The following is a 19,258-nucleotide window of genomic DNA, read 5'->3' on the forward strand; positions in this document are numbered from 1 at the left end:
AATAGACGGACATGAGAAGGAAGTAAAGCAAATGGAAATTACGTGTTTTACGCTTAGTCTGCTAGAAAGAATGAGCTTCGAACCGACCCCTCGCGGCAGAACAGTGGATGGCAAGCTAAATTACAAGGATGTTTTGAGGATTTTTTTGGAAGACATGGATCTCATGCAAAGACTTGTGAGTTGTATGTTCATTAATAAATGGTAACTGTCTTGCACCGAATAGATAGATTTAGACACTTCGATGCAGAGAGCGAAATACCTTGCAAGAATATATATAAAATGTCGCTCACACGTGGTCTGCCAGTTCATGAAATAAGGAAATCAATCTCAATTTAATTTAAACGACACCTGTGAACGAGTGGCTCCACAAATACTGCATTGTTTTATGCCAGCCATATAAGGTTCTCTTTCCATTATGAAAAAAATCCATATATATTTCTATTTTCATAGGTTTCCCTTTTTTGCATCCAGGACAAGATATTGTCTCACCTAGCTGCAAAGTGTGTGTCATCGATAGTGCTTTTTCAGCTCCAGGAGTCTGTAAGTATTGTGTAGCCATAGGAGAGCGCATATAGTTCTTTAAACTTGGGTACTGCAGAAAAAAAAAACACTAGGATTACAAACTCTTACGATTATTGTACGTTGTGGCCGCTTGGTCTTAATGTGTCCATTGCTCATTGTGACTACTCGTTTTAAAGCATGCTTCTCCCAGCATGAACTGTTCTCTAGTTACAACACTCACTGCTTGACATTTGGGGGAAAAGAACAAGTACTCACTGCCAACCTCCTGTGTCACACTATTTGTCTCTGTCTCTGTGCCACTGTATCCCATCCTCTATTTGTAAAAAACGGTCTCTCTGTTCCTCAGTACATATGTTTTATTTATTTCCTACTGTCTTTGAAGCTTCATTTCACTTTTTTACCCTGGACTGATCTGTGGTCATCCAGTATATAAAGTCTGATTTATTAACTGAAAAGCAGTAAAACAACATTACTGCGTATGGGTATGTACAGCCCTGTGAACATTGCAACTATCATAATATACACACTATGGTGTCATTCATTTTTATATAGTCTCAACAAATGCCTATGCTCCATGCTATATGCTAACATATGATTTTCCCTTGAATAGAATTCATTTAACAGTGTATGGCAACAAATGTGCTTAAACACATTTCGGAGGGGATGCCCTTGTAGCAAGCTGGATGGGTGTTTGTGGTCCCTGACTGCTGTGTTGAAAGGAGTGCTGAAAGGAACATATGACCATAAGAGAGGTACATAAAGTGTTTGACAAACAGAACAAACACATACACTTGCATGAAATGCATACCTGTATACATCACAATACATTGATGTATTCCAGTTATACTGTATATTCCCATCAAAATAGATGGACCTGCATGATTCTGAGTACACACTCCATAAGCAGTGATTGATTTATTGCTTTACTCTTCTACTCTCTGTTCTGTTTTTCTTCAGAATTGCTGGAGAAGCTGCTTGTAGCATTTGACCCCGTGTTGCCTGATTTGTACACGGGACTTCTGTCACGAAGGGGAGTAGGTTCTGCTACTGCTACATATCCAAGTGACACTTATCATATAGAGGTTGTTCAGACAACTTTTACTGATCTACTTGAAATGCTCACTGCTACGAGGGTCGCGCTACAGACCTGCACCATGAGTCAGAGGCTCTTGCACCTGCAGGCGTCTGTGCTGCTACAGCTAGCTGACTCCCCTACTCACTTTTCTGTGAAAAAGAAAGTTCTGTTGCTGCTGAAAAGAGCCCTGCTGCAAAAAGCTGGAGAGGACCTGTGTATAGGAGAGCTGCGGTCTTCAACACAGGGCGACAGTCACCTGATTGCAGACATGTGGATTCTGGCGGACAGTGTGTTAGAGTCTGCGCGCTCAGGCTGGGTTCAGCGCATCTCCGTCAGTACCCAGCCCAGCTTGTTTGGGGGTACTTGTGTGGCAAGTCCTGGTAGTCGCGAGGGACCTGATTTTGTGATGCTTAGGGCAGTCAGCCTGGTTTTACTCAAGTCCTTGGAATACAAAGTCCAGCATGTCACTCAGGAAGGTGATAAAGGTAATACGTCAATGAGATTGATTTATCTGCTGAGAACATGTTGTGATTTTTTTTTGTTGTTGCTGAGTCATACCAAGAATTCTGTTGTAAGTGAATTCCAAACATGGATCGTGCCACAGCCAGATTACCAAGGCAGGCTTTGATGTGCATTTCTCTAACAGGAGGGGGCGATGTTTGCTTAGAGAAAAACTTTTTTGTCATAACCCGCATTTATTCAGTTTTATTAAAAGTTCTATTTTATTTTCAGGTTCAATTGCTTACACATGTATGTTTTTTTACGGATCCTGCATTCCCTCTGTGTCTCTAGGTACTCTGGACATTCAGAGCTATTTGAGGCCACTGATGCTGTTTCTGAACCAGCATCTGACCCAAAGCCATCGGCTCTGTCACCCTTGTGTCTGGGTGTCACTGGTGTTCGGAGAGCAGGACGATGATATGATGGAGGCAGCCAAGACATTAATGCTGTTGTACCTGTATCAGAGGAGGTAAGAACATTGTTTTTTATCTGGTCCATCGAGCAAAGCATTATTTCCACTGCACTGAAAGCAAAAGAAAAAATGCAGTAATGTGTGATAGTTTCCTAGGTGATGGGATGCGGATGACTTTTCACATGTGTTATTTTGTGTCATAGTTGCACACGGCAATTTGGTGGTAAAGCAATGTCATGTGGAGAGAAAATGTTTGATAGGATGTATAGAGCCATTATAAAATTCTTTACTTAATGTATACTCTTTTTACTTAGTGTATGCTTTCCTTTGGTTTTATTTTGAAATACTTAATGTCTTTTTCTAGAAAAGGTCAAATTAATTGCATTGCAATATATAATAATAATAAGGGATACTGCTTTGCAAAGAACACCCCTGGGGGTCACTTTTAAGGGGTTTGGGGGAGAGGGGCTCTCAGTGAGCCCTATGCTTGTGTTTGCCTGCAGAGTGAATGCTGCTTCAGCATGGGACCCTTGTGGCACTGGCTGCAACCCTCACTGCCACTTCATCTTCCTGCTCCAAAGCGTCGTGTTCGACCACTCCGTGCTCCTAGACTTCCTGATCTCCTCAGAGACCTGCTTCCTTGAGTACTTTGTGGGTTATCTGAAGCTCCTGAGGGAAAACTGGGAAGACTTCTGCCGTGTTTGTCAGTATGTCCAGGGATTCGACTCAGGGGAACCGATAAAGGGGAGCTCAGTGTTTGAACATCCATCCACGATGATTCCGAAAGCCGGATCAGAACCCCCTGCCAATCAGACCGGTCCCCGGTGCCGCCAGTCCCCTGACAGCGGGATCGCCCAATCCTCTGTCCCCCGCTTGGTGGATTATGGGAGCTCAGACGATTCAGAATCTGAGGAGCAAAGTGCGTCAGAATGCCCTTTGAGCAGAGCACGAAACGAAAGGCAGGGGTTTGACCGGGCGGGAGGGCGGTCTTTGTCTCGAGCAGACCATGCAGTGAAGCCAGCCAAAGATCACCAACCGACTCCCCCTGATGTGTGTGCGAGAACAGTCATGTGTCTCACAGAGCTGAGAAAAGTTGTAGCCAGGCTGCAGCAGAGGAATCTCTTTCCCTATAGGCCGGCCTCGCTCCTGAAACTGCTGATGCAAATCGAGGCGAAGAGCAGACCGGGATGTGGATCGCAGTGTTGAAGAAGCTCCAGTCGGCACTGGTTTTCCAAGAAGTCTGGAAGTAATGTACTGAGACTGTGTGCGTGTCACTGAGCGGGTGGAGTTCCCTTAGCATGGCTCTACCTTCAAAAGTACAGAAAGGATCTTAATCTCTATCATGTGCTGAGACACAAGGAGTGGAGCGAGAGGGCAGGTCACAAAGTTCATGTCTGTTTTGTGTATACAGTTGTAAGAAAATCTGGTGCCGTATCAAATTGTATTTTTTGTTCTTTTGTTTTTGACCATAGATCAGGACGGCTCCTTCCTGGCTCTGCGGGGCTACGGTTTCTGCAGGATTTTGTTCAAGTCAGGCACTTTACCACCTGAGTCCAGTAATAACTGTCTCATTGTAGATTCTCTCCAAAGCTCTGAGAATGTCAGTGATTTAAAGGTAGCTGAACAGATTTCAGGAATACAGCCCACCAGGACTGGAGTTGAGTGGTACTGTGTTTTAATGAAAAATTGAACATGTATAGAACATGTTCTCTATTAGTCTCGGATTGCTTAAAATCAGTGATAAATTTCAGTGCATGCTGTAAGAAGTCAGTTATTGGTTGTTGGATGTTGGTTTGACAGAAATAAGACAATCACAACTTACCCAGTTAAGTATTTTTTTTAGCTTTAATGACATGTTAAGTGTGACAAGTCAAAAGAAGTCGTCATAGCTGTTCAAATAAATGGTATCATTTTTATTTTTGTCCCATGTCTTTGAAAGTCCACTGGCTTTGGAATCCTGTTTGGCCTGCAGTTGACTGGTTTGCTGTCCAGGGGGCGTACTTACACATCAGTTTGATTCAAGCCTCAGCAGAGGTGTAAGCTCTGACCTTAAAAGCTATCCAGGCTGAGATCACAGCTTCTATCATGTTTGATTCAGAAGCACACCCTCTGTAAACTCATATACAAGAGTGACAACACACATCTGAAGTCACTGTGTTTTAGAAGAATGGAGATACAGTAATTTGCTAAACACTTCTTAAGAATAAAATGAGGAATATGCATATAAATTGTGGATTGTCTTAGTTTTTTTTGTTTTTCGGTGTAGCCGTTTACCTACCTTTTAACCTCAATATTCCTCTCTATGTGCGCCTCCTATTTCTCTTTGTAATTTTGTTGGAGGAACTACCATTTGAATGAATCCCTATATAATTACCTCATTTCTCTGTCAAGAGGACAATGCAAACCTCAGACAAAGTGAACACCCACAGGCATGTTTCTCTGCAGGTGAGGCATTATGTGACGTTAGCCAGCTAACGTCACTTGGGCTGGCTTTGAGGAAAGAAAAAAAAAAAAACAAACGTAAATTACAACCTAGCTGGGCGTGACCCTGAAGAATTTCAAACAAAGGGTGCCTGCCGGGGTGGGTGTTGTGCTGTCGTGCCCTCCTGTTCCAGGGCTTTCCGCAGTGTTCGTCTAAGCAGCGGCCCTAACTGGGAACAGCTATTCCTCTGCCTCTCTTCCCCCCTGCAGGTGAAGGCGGTCAGGTAAACCAGTTTTCTGTCTCCCGGGGCATGGGATTTGAGGAGGGAAGTGCTTGGTGGATAGGAGGTCCTTTGAGTAGAAATGAGAGTATTCACGTACTGGTTTGAAAAGCCTCTCTCTTTCTACCTTACCTGCTTTCCCATGGTGTCGCCTGTCACGAATTCATTCAGAGGACAAGGAAACGCACTCCTACCTCAGTGTCAGAACTGTAACTCGCTTTCTGTGGGAAGAAAGTGTCATGCTCTTTAATATATTTTCTTGTTTATTAGTAGAATCATAAAATTGTGTTGTTTTTTTTAAAGAAGAAGAAAACTGAAGGTGAGTTAATCATTGTTGTTTGGACGTGGCTATGCGTACACTCTGAGCTTCATACTGTTTATACTTCTCTAGAGAAAAACACCTTTCTTGATGCAGATGACTTTCACTGTTTTTGGTGGCCTACATTCAGATTTGCAAAGCTGATTGTCTGCTTAGGAAAATAATACTAAAATAGTTACTCTACTCAAGTCAGCTATTTATGCAAGTTTAATTAACTTTCTGGCCATAGATGCTGAATCTGTTTTTTTTTTTCAAAATTCCATACCAATGTTCTATGAAAATCTAACCAAATAAGAGCTAATCAGACTTTAATGGCTGAGTGCTCAATCTGCTTTTGTTTCCAAGTTTTTGAGGCATGCTTGTGTTTCAGGGCCAGATCCTCATGGATACTAATACACTATGTAATACCTGCTAAGTAAACACTGACTCTCTTTTGTAAAATGGACTGATGCAAATTGTAAATCGGTGGTTCTCAGAGTTTGGTAGCTTTGTTTTTTGCCTTGATTACCTTAATTGAGCTTAGGTGTTCTAGCAGTTCTAGAAGTTTTAGCATTGCTTAACTTAACATTTCAGGCACAGACTGTGTGACCATTCAGCAAGAGACCAGACAAATGTGTCACTTCTCAGAAATCCCTTGCGGCAGTATTGCCAGTACAGAATGTCATTTATTTGTCTTGTGGAAGGGTAACATCAACTGTGTTCTTCAGCCAAGCCTATCAGGCAGCTTTAAGATTATGATCTTTCATGAGGAGTCCTCCAACATCCTGGGAATGTTTGCATTGCTTGTGAAGGGTGGCAGAAATATATCACTAAGCTAAATCGCTGGCCTGCGTGGGAGGGGCAGGTGAATTATTAAGAGGAAAAGGAGTGACTCCCAGAAGAGGTCCAGCCCTGTAAATATACAGTACAGAGTGTTTGATCATTTATTGCAGTGACTTGATATGGAGTGGAGGGCTTCTTTACACTGGAGTATGGATGTTCCAGGAAGCTCAGGTTAATTTTTTCCAGCTTTAATAGATATTTATGGGGATATTTATCCAAACTCCCAACAAATTGCACATGCCTGCACTAGAAGTATAACAAAGGAACTTTGAAGGCTCCTGTTGTGATTTGATTGTGTAAGTGGTTTCTTTTGTGGGACTTTCATTTTTAAATTATTTTTTAATTGTCACTGCTGGATGTCCTGATGCAGCCTGCTGGCGAGGATGTAACAGCTGGAAATGTGCTGAGCTGAAGTTTTTTTTTTCTCCCCGCTGAACAGAACTCTGGCAGCACTGATGAGAAAAGACATCCTCCATGTGGCCATCATTGGGAAAGTAGCCGTTGAACGGATCTTAATACGTGTCAAATAGTCCCTTCGAGTTTTTTTTCCTGACAGCTCAGAGTATTCCCCTGCACTGTGATTTTATATGGATTTATATCCAGGATGCGTGAAATGATACAAGAAAAGCAGGGAAGTTTTTTGCTTTCCCCAAAAACCATTAAACTCACTGTCTCACGTTTATACCACAACCATGACCTTTGTCAGGTTGTTACTGGTTACTGTCGGTGATTATCTTGTCTGACAGAAACACGAGTATTGTGTGACAGATGACATAACGTTTATTTCACAACCGCTTCTCAAGTTGTGTCTGTTGTGGAATCCTTGTTCCTCATTGTCTTCCCCACCGAATGTGCTCAAGCATGAACTGGTATCATGCGTTGCTGTACCTGCCTGTTAGATGGGTGCACTCCTGAACCATACATTTATTGTGGTCTGTTGTGGTGGCTAAGGAACTAGGCTTATAATGAGACAGTATACAGGTTCATGTAAAATAATAGTGTATGCCACACATTGTTTGTGTGCGTCATGGAACTGATATTGAACATTTTCAGTTCCTTCCAGACCTGAGTCAGAGGGCTGAAACTTGGAGCGCCATACAATGTATATATACATTGGAACAGTAGGTACTACATGTCCTACTCTCTTCCTCACAGAAACCGAACATTCAGGGTTTGGGCACATCCAAAGATACAGGTCAAGTCCCAGATAAGGTCTCAGTAGCAATTGTCCCTATATATTCCTATGGCTTTTTAATGTACTCCAGCAGAGATATCTGTGCCCAGGTTTTGTAGTGGCTGGCTCTTAAAATAATGATTTGTTGAATGCTCAGTTTGTTGCCATGTTGTAGGGATTAACTTGCCTCCCCCTCCCCCAGAGGTAGAGGGATTGAGTTTTGTTGTGTTTGAACACGCACTCAGGATCAGTCTATACGGGTCAGGTCAGCATGGTCCCCATATGTGTGGTGTTGTGAGTTGCAGCAACGGTGTTTTGCCCACATCTGTGGATAAACCAGTCTTTGCAGCTTTTTTTCCACGAGTGTGAAAATTTTCAACCTGATCTCCTCATCTGAGGGAAAAAAAGGCAGTTAACATTGTTCATTATCCAGCCTCCCATTCAAGTGTCTGTTGCTAGGCTCCAGGCTTGGCTTTCATTGGTGAAAACCACCAACTCCATTTGCTTTTAGTGACATTCGGACAAAAGGCATAGGGAAAGCTTGAGAAAGGGGTGAGGACTTTTTTTTTTTAATTAACTGTTGTTCAAATATTTGTTTTGGAAATAAGAGACTCGAAATGTGTGCCCAGGGATACACCTGTAACGGCTTTGCCGTATGCCAAGCCTGTGGTAAATTTTAATATATGAAGCCTGGTGTGGTGATGATGTTCTCCTGTGTTTCTCTCCAGTGTCAGGATGTTGCAGACAATCAGCGAGTGGTTTTGGTGGGATCGTATATGGCTGCCTGTGAATCTGACATGGTCAGACCTTGAGGACAAGGAGGGACGAGTCTATGCCAAAGTGTCAGATCTATATGTAACAGTTCCTCTCTCCATGGCATTTCTTATAATGAGATACTTGTTTGAAAGGTAAGTTACATACATGCATTTACATCAAATTTACAACAGAGCTATTATGTAGTATTAATTTTAATACAACATTCAATGTAAGCTGTAGCATATAAGACACAGAGTTCTTAATAGACACTTTAAATGACATTAGCTTGTTATTAGGTAATTGTGTATGTGTTGTTTTGAAACATGCTTTTATCGTAAATGTTAGCCATATATCAAGCAATTTCCTCTCAAATATCTAATTACTTGATAGTTTATCGCTCCTTTTTTGTTTGTAAGATTGGAACTTATTTATATTGGCTAACTGACAATTATGTGAATAATTTATCCTGAGTTAAAATTCAGGCCAGAATGTTTAATAGCTGGTCTGTGTCATTGACTTAGTTGTTGATACAAAGATATTTTTCTTTACTAGCATGTAACTACAATCAGATAGGGTTAATTGAAAAATCATTAGTCACCAAGCATACGTGTCCCCACTTCTAAAGCGTAGTTGCCTTGCTGATTTTTTTTCAGCAAAGGTATTTCAGTCTTCCCCTGCTGGACTCTACCCACTGATCACTCCTTTGTACAACACAAAACTAGTTCTATTGTTCCAACAGGAAGATTGCATTTCTTTCCTGATTTATAGGAATGCAGCCTGGCTTCAGATTCATGCTTTTGTTTCCTCCAGATTGATCGCCACACCTGTGGCAGCCTCCTTCGGAATTCGAGAGAAGGTGCAGCAGAGAGCCGCTCACAACCCCGTGCTGGAGGAATATTTCTGCTCCCGGTCCAGAAACCCAGCACAGGTATGTCCCCCTTCCCTAGATGCACCACACCACCACAAATTTACTAAGCTGCTGTCATCCAGCAGTGTTGTGTATAGAAATGTAGTTTTTGCTGTCCTGCACAAAACCCACCCCAAGCTAGAGCATTGATGTCCACCACTGAGCCAAGCTAAATCTGTGCTGGAGGCTAATGATGCGGTCTCCAAATCCCTATATGGTTAAGAACGATAGCCGTGGGGGCTACGCGATCCCGGCACACGTCTCTGTAATGCGGGCCTGCCGCCCATTAGCACTTCTCCACATTAAGTGCACAAGTTAAAAGGAGATGTGTCTCTGCGTTTGCCCCCCTGCTGTGAATATCATCGTTAATGGGCCCTGGATCCCTTTGATGGGATAATCAAGGCTTCTCATTTTAACACCATGAGACACCACCGATACCCCTGATTTCATTCAAAACACTCAGAAGCTTAGCTGGAGTCTCTTTGACATCCTTATGGGACTCTCCATGTCCCCGCCGACCTTTGAAACGCCTGTTGACAGTCTGTTTTATAAATATTCAAACAGTAAATCAACACCACACTATTTACAGTTTTATTTACCTTCTCTGTTTACTGCAATGAAATATTAAAATGAAAATTTAAAAAAACAATCTGTGATATTTGGATTTTGGTCTTTCGTAGTAAGTTGGTTGTGCAGCAGTATTGCAGTCCCTACATGCGCAGCAGAATAAGTCAATAGTATATTTTACGTATTTATATATTTTAGATGAAAAAAAATGAAACGGCCCCATTTGCCCTTTTGTGTGCTACCTATGTCAGGTCATGTAAAAATGAGAGTTCAGATCAGTAGCAGGTGTGTTTAGTGGATCCTGCAATTGACTAGACCACAGGTTTTGCTTCCAGTACTGACCTGACAGTTGTCTCACAGTCAGAGATAGATGGCCTGTCAAAGAAATGCAGCTGGACCCGGAGGCAGGTGGAGCGGTGGTTTCGGAGGAGACGCAACCAGGAACGGCCCGGAGTTCTAAGGAAATTCAGAGAGGCGTGGTATGATAACATCTTCACTGATTTACTGCCGATAGATGGAATTTAATTAGGTACAGTACAGAGATTCTCTTTTAAGGAGTAATTGTAATTGTCCATTTACCTGTTTCAGTTATTCATCGTGGCACCTGTAAGCTTAGGTCAGAAACGTAAGACAGTCTGAAAGGTCCTCTGTTTTCTTCTCTGCAGCTGGAGGTTTGTCTTCTATATCTCTGCATTCATTGGAGGACTCATTGCTCTTTATGACGTAAGTATGCCTTGGCTGTTAAGACCTTGAAGTCTTGTTGTGCAATGCTGTGCAGATTCATTGCTGTGGATGTACGCAGCGCACTTCCACAGGGAAATCTGACAGTAATGAGACATTTCTAAAACTTTTTTGGAATGTCATGGATTTAATTTTCGCAGAATGAACCGCATGAACTTTAAACGGTTCTTCTGGGTGCGGTCTGTGTGTTTTGAATGATGGACCTTGTTGGTAGGTGTTCACTGTGTCTTGTTCCTGCTTACCTCATGATAGCTCTTAAGCATCCAAACTCGCCTCAGAGGTCAGGTCCAGACACTCTCTCCCCGCTCTCTGGCGAAGCGCTTGTTTTCCTGCAGCGCAAGGGAGATGACCATCCCCGCTGTAGAGCCAGGCGTCCATTAATCACGTCTCTATCTCTGACCAGCTGGACTCCCAGCGTCGTGAGCACCTGAGTGTGACAGTGCGAAAACGCCAGTGATGAATGATCCACTTCTGTATTCATAACGCCCCCCACTTTCGCAGCCATTACGGTGTCACCGGAGGAGACGGCATTTAAAGACTTAAGTTTTGATTTATGTCTCTGGCCCGAGAGTTCCAGCAGTGTGACTGGGGTCTGACAGAAATGCTGCAGACTTTTTAGAGTGGCCAGACAGATGGACACAGTGGAGCAGTGTGCTTCAAGGTGTTGTTGTCGGAGAGGTCACTCACCTCTTTTGCCTTCACTTTTACTTGCATGCTGCCAAGGGCTGTTCTTTGAGAAAATTAAACCCAGGGTAAGTGTTTGGTTGGACATACAAAGAAATTACAACTCTGCCACTGATCTTATGTGTGCTTGGTATGTCCAGTTACAACGCTTTTCCTGTGAATCATTCTCAAGTATTTTCTCACTTTTTATATTCTAAGAAATGTAAAATTAGTTCCCAGATTCTGCAAGATACAACAAGTTAAATGGTAATTGAACCTGGGTCACCTTTAAACATACATGGTCGCACTGGTGTGTGATCCGCATAAATACAACAACAGCAGAGCTGTATAAATGAGCATTATATCCTTCCTCCCAACTGATTTATGAGAAAGGGAGTAATGAGGGTTGAGGGGTTGTCCAGAGGTCGTTGTCTGTCAGTGCTTGTGTGAGGACCTGGCGAGGTGCACCTAGGAGTTTGATATTCAGCCAAAATGCAGAGCATACTGTGTACCGGTACAAAGTCGAGCCAAAGAAGTAAAGAGACATTTTGAGAATTTGATGTAAGTTGTTTGATTTCAGTTCAAACCTACAACACATGTGAGGACCAGCGTTGTGTCCTAATTTTTAAACACAGCTCTTATTTACTCTTGTCTATACTTCTCAAAATTCACCGCCCCAACTTACTGTTTAAATGTTCAGTGATTCCTGTTAGGATGTCTCATGTTCCACAACTGGAGTCCCACAGAGGAGAGGTCTGAACTTGAGAGGAGTTTATACCCCCCCCCCCCCCCCCCCCCAACCCCAACAAGCACTGGCAAGTCCTCAGCTACACTACTGTTGGAGCTGCTGGATCAGCTTCCCTGAATGAGCTCTGAGAGCCACTCTGCACTGGGACCCAACAGCAACAGAGGAAACTCTCATTGTCAAATCTAATTCCACATTAGGAGAGTGGTCCTGTTTCCCAATGGGGGCTTCTCTTAAGATGCTCACTAAGTAGCTGTCCTTGACCACTGTGGTCCTGCCTAGGGAAGGTTTTTTGTTCATTTCCCCTAATTGGCCTGCAGTTGACACAGCTGTGGCTGGGGCAAGCACAACACTCCCCCTCTGACAGGTGGAGAGACAGCCTGAGCTGGCTGCATTATCTGGGTCGATTGAATGGGAATCAGGGGGAAACCCCAACCTGAAGCAGATCATGCTTCTCCATGTTTCGCCCCCTAGAGGCAGACCGATGTAGCGAGCTATGAGAATATCAATACAGGCACAGGTGAAGGAGGGTTGGTGGTATGTCACCTGCGAAATAAGGCTTATGTATATATGTCATCTAAACTGAATGCTATGACTTTAATAGCTTTTTTTTTATTCATCTTTCATATTTCAATGACCTAGTTTGTGATTATAAATGGTTCTCTCTGTTCTCCAGAAACCATGGTTTTATGACACTCGAGAAGTATGGTCTGGTTTTCCAAAACAGGTGTGTAAACTATCTTTGTTTATGAGAGAGAGTTTCAAATCTCAGAACACAAAACATGAACTGTTCTCCTTTCCAAACCTCAGATCTCCAACAGTAAAGGTTTTAGATCCCTAGATATTAGTTCATATTTCTGTTTTTATGTGGCCCTTGTAATGCTAGTACCAATATGGCTATGAATATATCACATATCCTTTTTAATGGCCTTGACTCAAGTTTGATAAAGGTTCCATGCGATACTCAAATTTACAACACCGGCCGTATGTATAAATCTGGCCATAATCCTCACTTCAGTTCCAAAATAAACCGTGTTCCAATCCTTATTTAGAAATACAACATTATTTTACAAGGAGAGGAATTACTTTCTGGAATGAATCCTGCTGTTTTCTTCATTCAGTGCCAAGCCCCAATCAGTAGAATTGTGATGTCAACCAAATTGGCATAGCCGTTGTAGGATTAGGTGTTATTTTATCAGCAAAAAATAAAAACATTGCAAAAAAAAACAACAACAACAACACCTAAATCATTATGTATTCTGTGCTGCCCTTAAAATGACAGTTTACATATCCACATATCCACAAAGGACATGGTATTCTGTATTCGTCATTTCAAATTACGATGATAACAAGGTCATTGTTATTTCTGGTATTATTTTTTTTTGCAGTCAATGCTTGAATCCCAGTATTGGTATTACGTCATAGAGATGAGCTTTTATGGTTCACTGCTGCTGAGTGTTGCTTTTGACATCAAAAGAAAGGCAAGTATCATATGTTTTTCCTCTGCATATGCCAACTGGACCTTTATTCATTCCTTACATGAGAAATCTGTTTTCTGAGTTATAAGCTTTAACTGAAATCAAAGTATCAAAGGTTTTGCATGCTTCTTACAAGGCCATATTTATTTTAAATACTGTATTTTCCATGTAGGTTTCTTAACAGTGTAATGAGGTTTTCAGACATTTGTATTGATGTTGGTTTGTTTTTTACATGTCAGAGTCTTGGGAACATTTGAGATTGAAAATACATGGAATGCCACTTCTTTGTCCCTGAAATTGTATACTAATAACCACAAATAACTCCAGTTCGGTCCTTGAAGTGCTTGGCATCTGATTTGTGTTGCATCTTTTGTATTTTTTCGTCTTGCCAGGACTTTAAAGAGCAAATTATCCACCATTTTGCAACCTTGACTCTTTTGTCCTTCTCATGGTGTGCCAATTATATTCGTGTTGGAACTTTGGTGATGATAGTTCACGATGCCTCGGATGTTTTGCTTGAGGTAAATTCAAATGAGATCAATTAACACCCCAAAAACAATTAACACACAATTAACAAATATTATGCGCACATGGTAATATTCTGTATGTGTCTGTGTCTTCATGTGTCTGTGTGTGGGTTTACAGGATATATGTATCTCAAATTTCTGTATGGTGGCTACAATCTTCATTTCTTCTGTCTCTCCTGTCTCCCAGTCTGCAAAGGTATTCAACTATGCCAAGTGGGAGAAAACCTGCAATATACTCTTCATCGCATTTGCTGTTGTGTTTATGATTACTAGATTAATCATCTTCCCTTTTTGGTAAGACTTCTATCAGAATATGCATATGTGTGTGCGCATAGTGTGTAGGTGTGTGTGTGTGTGCGCGCACGTGCATGTGGGCTTATGTTTAATTACACAAGTATTAATAATGTAGCCTGGCTTTCAAGGATAAGCATGTGAGGTTCAAAATGATTTGCACTCACTGTTCCAAAACTCCTGTTAAACACCCTATATATTACAAACACTGTGTAATGCGTGCTTTCAAGTGCTGCTATAGTTTTCCCATTAAATCACTCTGAAGCCCACATTATAGCTGCATGTGTGACGTTTTTATCTCAAGCATTTGGTTCATACAAGGTATGCTTACTGCTTAATGCTTATAAATGGGAACATATGTAACCGTGATTGTAACGTGAAAGTGCTTCTGATATCTTAGCCACATTGTAGAACATTGGTAGCAACTGCAGGCTGGCACTTCACATTTGGAAGGAACATGAAAAATGCATTTGTGGTATTCTGTAGCTTGATTGTCGTTTGTGGGTTATCTTCTAATAGATGTGTTCAGCTGTGAGACATTGCTAACAGTCTGTCTGGACCTCTGCTGTTTTAGGATCATCCACTGCACGTGGGTCTACCCAGTACTGAGCTACCCCCCTTTCTTCGGGTATTACTTCTTCAATGTAATGCTGGTGGTCCTTCTTCTTCTGCACACATTCTGGGCATACCTCATACTGCGCATGTTGAAGAAGTTCCTCTTTGGGAATGTAAGTAAATCTGTATGTAAGCGAGTGTGTCCAGATATGGCTGGCAAAGATGACCTGTCCATGGCTGCAAAGAAAGAAAAAAAAGAAACCTTTTTGCCCCTTTTTGGCTTTTTCCAGCTCTGTGTATTAATAAGTCTTTGTATTCTGTGCAACATTAATCATAATAATGGGGGTGGTCAGGGGGATGGAGGGTATGACAATAGAGTAGAATATGCAATGGTGAAGTCCTGGGAGACAAAGTAGTCACAGCCCTGTGAACACTGGTATGTTCTTTTGCAATATCTCCCCATGTCGTGTTGTCACTTACAATGCAAATGAGGATTATACTTTAGGAGAGGCTGGTGAGGAACCTGAAAAGCAGCTCCATTGTCACATGGTCACTCTGTTACTTCTTTGTCCCTTTAGCAGGAGAGAAAATGCTTAACTCTTAGTTTTAAGTAAGTATAAGTACTGCTCTCAAACAACTTCCTAGAATGCGCTTCCAGTCAAGAAAAACCTACCTGTAGGCAAGGTGGAGAGTGAAACATTTACCTGCATACCTCGCTTTTCACATTCCTTCTCAGGTTATTATTATTCAGCGTGTGGGTTTTGCCTCTAACAATGTCGAGTCACACGTTTCCTGAAAAGGTACATTGTGTATCTTATTAATAATATAATATTGTAGAATACAAGTAGAGCAGTTTTGAAGGAACAGAAAAAAAATCAGGTTAATCATCAAATATTTAAGGCTATGAAACTTTCATTTTTATTTGGGACTGTTAGACATGTTCTCTGATTTAAGTGGCCTTGATATTTTACATAGGTCTCTGACATGGACTTCAGCAGTTGCGAGGCTGCAGGTCTCCTGGTCAGACATGTATTTCAAGGGTCACTGCTGGTACTAATGGTTCTCAGTTCAGATGACTTGCACGTGCGTCAGCTGCCTGCCTCCAGTAACCCCGATATATTTGGCAGGGAAAAAAAAACAAAGTTGAATTCCAAGAATGAATAAAAAACATTAACAAAAGAATAGAGACATATGAGATTTCCCTGTCTTTCCTCTTGAAAAAAAGGTCACATGAGAAGTGAAGTTTAAATCCTTGGCATGGCTCAGCCAGTTGTTTATTGCAAACAGTGTTCATTCAATGGAGGAGCTTATTTGAAGTAATATGGTAGTTTCTGGCTGACAAAATTATTATTAGTATGAGTGGTGCTCCATCATGTTTTAGCTCATCATTCAGCATAAAACAAATGGTTGACTGCATCTATTTGCACAACAAAAACACTGTGGAAAGTGTGGAAACTGCAGCCACTTAACTCTTGTATGACCCTCAGTTAGTGTATGTTTTCACGGTGAAGGCTGGTATTTTAAAGATCTATGAGAGCTTACGTACCATTGCGTGCTGTACACTGCGCTGGCATGCGCTCGCTCATATGTGCTGTTTGTGGATGTGCTGTTTAAATAGCATAGCAAAAAGTAACTGTTATTCGTCCATCTGCCAGATGCTTTTAAGGACAAGTCATGGTATGAGATGGGAGGACCGCTCCAGCGTGTCCTGCTTCTCTTCTTGGCTAATGGCGAGTCAGACTGCCGTGGTCTGCGATGTCTCGTCACTGGCACCCCCCCCCCCCCCCTCCCCACCTGGATCTGATTTCACTGTTCGCTGCCAGCGGGCCTCATCGCACCCCCGCCGCCGCCCCCACCCTTCGTTTACATTGTTCCATTGTTTGCTGCGGACCGCGGTCCATGTAAACTGATGAGCCGTTAGAACATTATCTAATTAGCTATGATGGGACTGGCGAGGTACTTGTTCCCTGACAAATGCAATTGTGAGTGCGCCAGACGCAATTGCCACACTCCATAAGACCATCAACAGGCTGTTGCTCTGATGAGCCTAATTTTCTGTGATTCGGTGCGTGGCGTGCGGAGTTCACGTCCCGGGGGAAAAGCAGGTTTGTTCCCTGGCTGAAGATTTACATAAACACCCCCTCGATGCGGTTAGCCTAAAGCACAGGCATGCACGCTGTAGACAAAGGTGCCACACAGTGGAGCTCGAATTCCAGACGCGGTGCTGTGAGAATCTGGCAGTCCACCCGGGAACGAACAGCGCGAGGGCTTCAGCTCTTTCCCCCTCAGTGAGCGTGTTTTTTTTTTTTTGCTCGACAGAGGGAGAGGCATGCGGCCTTTTGTGCGCGTCAGTGATGGAATGCCGTGTCACTGAGGGGCTCGGTACCCTTTCACCTCGGGGCACAGCGAGAAGAGTGGGCTTCTCAAAAGGAACCCATTCATCCCAGGGCGCTGTCACGGGCGCCCGGGGATGACGCGGGGCCACAAAGACGCACAGAGCGCCGCGGCGGGGACTCCAATTACTTTGTCATCCGCCTGATTGTCGGCCGTCCCCACCCCTGCGGCAGCCAGTCATCATCTAAATTAGTGGTTCCTCCTCAGCCCTTTTGCCAGTGCAGGCCGTGCGTGCAGCCCAGAACACGCCACCCACACCTCGCACCGCCCAGCTATCAAATACTTTCCACCCTATTTTGTGAAATGGGATGAGAAAGGTTGTTGTTGCTGCTTCACGCAGGGCTGTTTCTCTCATAATAGTACAAAATGCTTTATATTTTCACCTCTTCTTACCATCCCTGTTTTGTCAGTCAGTCATTCATTGTGCTCTGCAGCATGCCAAATAGGGCAGACCACACCCCTCTATCCTGATTGGGCCATAGATTGAGAACCGCTGGTGTAACTGAATGCTTGATCAGGCTGATAATGGATTACTTGTTTTCTCACACTCCATTCTTCTTGTCCCACCTCCTGTCCCTGCTTCCCGCTTCCTGCTGATGATGGTAGCTGACCGGTGATGAGAGGAGTGACAACGAAGAAGAGGAGGAGGACAGCTACACCACAGAGGAGGACAGAGGACATGAGAAAGTGAGCAACGGCTCGGGATTGGGAGGTGCAGGGCGAGATCACTGACACCTGGCGGAGCGAGCCTCCCCGAGGCCCCCCGGGGGGCCGCCTCCGCCGGTGGGATCCAGCGCGGCTCACCAGGCAACGTGGGCCGCCCTGACCCGTTTATAACGGGACTATCAACGATGGTAAAAAACAATAAAATGAAACCAGCGCACGCACAAAGAAACATTTGATTTATTGCCGTTGGAGCTGGAACAGAGCCTAGTCAAAAATTGCTTCCCTCATCAGAACATCAGCGCTCCGAACAATGCTCACACACACATACACGCAAACGATGCCGCATCCCACGATGTTGGGGGAGAGTTTTTTGGGACGGCGCCCCAACTTCCAACTCCCATCACTTTAGAGCAGCAGCGCCAGAGATGGCGCGGCTTCACACGAGGGCGTCTTCCACAGAGCGGCAGCGGAGAACAAAAGCGCGGGCTGCTGCGTTTCTTCATCATCACATCTTATTCATCCCTCCGTCTGAAGGGGGGGGCAGACGCCACGTCCCGCGTATCGTTATCGCTGCTTTGCTTCATCCATCACGTCCTGCTGCACGACGCTGCCGCCATGTTTTATATCAACCTCCGCTGGCCGCTACCCAGCGTTTATGGACCGACTCTGATGACATCTCAGAATGGTTTACTCCAGCTGGACCCCCAAAAAAAAAAAAAACCTGAACTCCTTCAAAGAGTAGGCATGGCAGCTCCCCCGAGAGCGGGGCCTTTAAACACGCGAGACCTCAGGCCCTGTTCCCCCCGGCCCGCTGAGGAACACGGCGAGCCTGCGCTCTGTTAAACACATTGCGCTGTCACGGAACGCAGCCCTCCACGGCCCGGCCCTTACAGCGTGATGCCGCCTGACAGCGGTGCTGCGCTCCCAAATGCCATGCGCTGGCAGCGGCCGAGGGGGAATTGCTTCAGCGCTAATTTTGTTGCCATTGAAATAAAAAAAATTCTTCCATGACAGGGAGGGGGGAGGGGGGGCTGGTTGGGGGGATTTATTGATGGGATGTCTCCCTTGTGAACCGCAGTGTAGTTCAAAGCGACAGTTTGGTTCTTTTCTGAAAGGAGGTGATGAGAGCGTTTCTTTTCAACTGTGAATTGCTTTAGGGAGCTGGGGAGATATTGACAAAAAAAACAACATAATAAATGAGAAATAAGGACAAAAGGTAGTGTATTTTAGTGAGTCAGAAGGCTTTATTTCAGCATTTTCTTTTGATGCAAAGTTTCTTCAACTATGCACAGTCCTACTGTACACATGGGGGGGAGCTATTTAGTCCCCTTAACTAAGTAAAGTAGCAATTTAAAAGTATCAAAGTTTGAGACCAACTCTATTTTGGTGGGATTAAATCCAGGCCACAGTTTTAGATAAAGAACAGAGGAAGTTCCAAAAT

At 43.5% G+C, this 19,258-nt stretch overlaps 2 protein-coding genes across 2 annotated transcripts; both read left to right on the forward strand.

Annotated features, from left to right (window-relative positions):
* The first annotated feature begins 2,025 nt into the window (after positions 1 to 2,025).
* On the forward strand, positions 2,026 to 3,716 carry lins1 (lines homolog 1). The gene is made up of 3 exons (XM_036544303.1): positions 2,026 to 2,082; positions 2,390 to 2,567; positions 3,014 to 3,716. The coding sequence occupies exons 2-3, from the start codon at positions 2,425 to 2,427 to the stop codon at positions 3,714 to 3,716; spliced, it is 846 nt and encodes a 281-aa protein (XP_036400196.1). The 5' UTR covers positions 2,026 to 2,082; positions 2,390 to 2,424.
* Positions 3,717 to 5,109: 1,393 nt separating this feature from the next.
* Positions 5,110 to 18,716, forward strand: cers3a (ceramide synthase 3a). Its single transcript, XM_036543652.1, has 11 exons — positions 5,110 to 5,215; positions 8,256 to 8,435; positions 9,094 to 9,211; positions 10,118 to 10,236; positions 10,423 to 10,480; positions 12,583 to 12,633; positions 13,295 to 13,387; positions 13,777 to 13,905; positions 14,099 to 14,205; positions 14,777 to 14,930; positions 17,758 to 18,716. The coding sequence occupies exons 2-11, from the start codon at positions 8,263 to 8,265 to the stop codon at positions 17,881 to 17,883; spliced, it is 1,128 nt and encodes a 375-aa protein (XP_036399545.1). The 5' UTR covers positions 5,110 to 5,215; positions 8,256 to 8,262; the 3' UTR covers positions 17,884 to 18,716.
* The last annotated feature ends 542 nt before the right edge of the window (positions 18,717 to 19,258 follow it).

The sequence above is a fragment of the Megalops cyprinoides genome, chromosome 13, assembly GCF_013368585.1.
Source record: "Megalops cyprinoides isolate fMegCyp1 chromosome 13, fMegCyp1.pri, whole genome shotgun sequence".
Taxonomy (NCBI): domain Eukaryota; kingdom Metazoa; phylum Chordata; class Actinopteri; order Elopiformes; family Megalopidae; genus Megalops; species Megalops cyprinoides.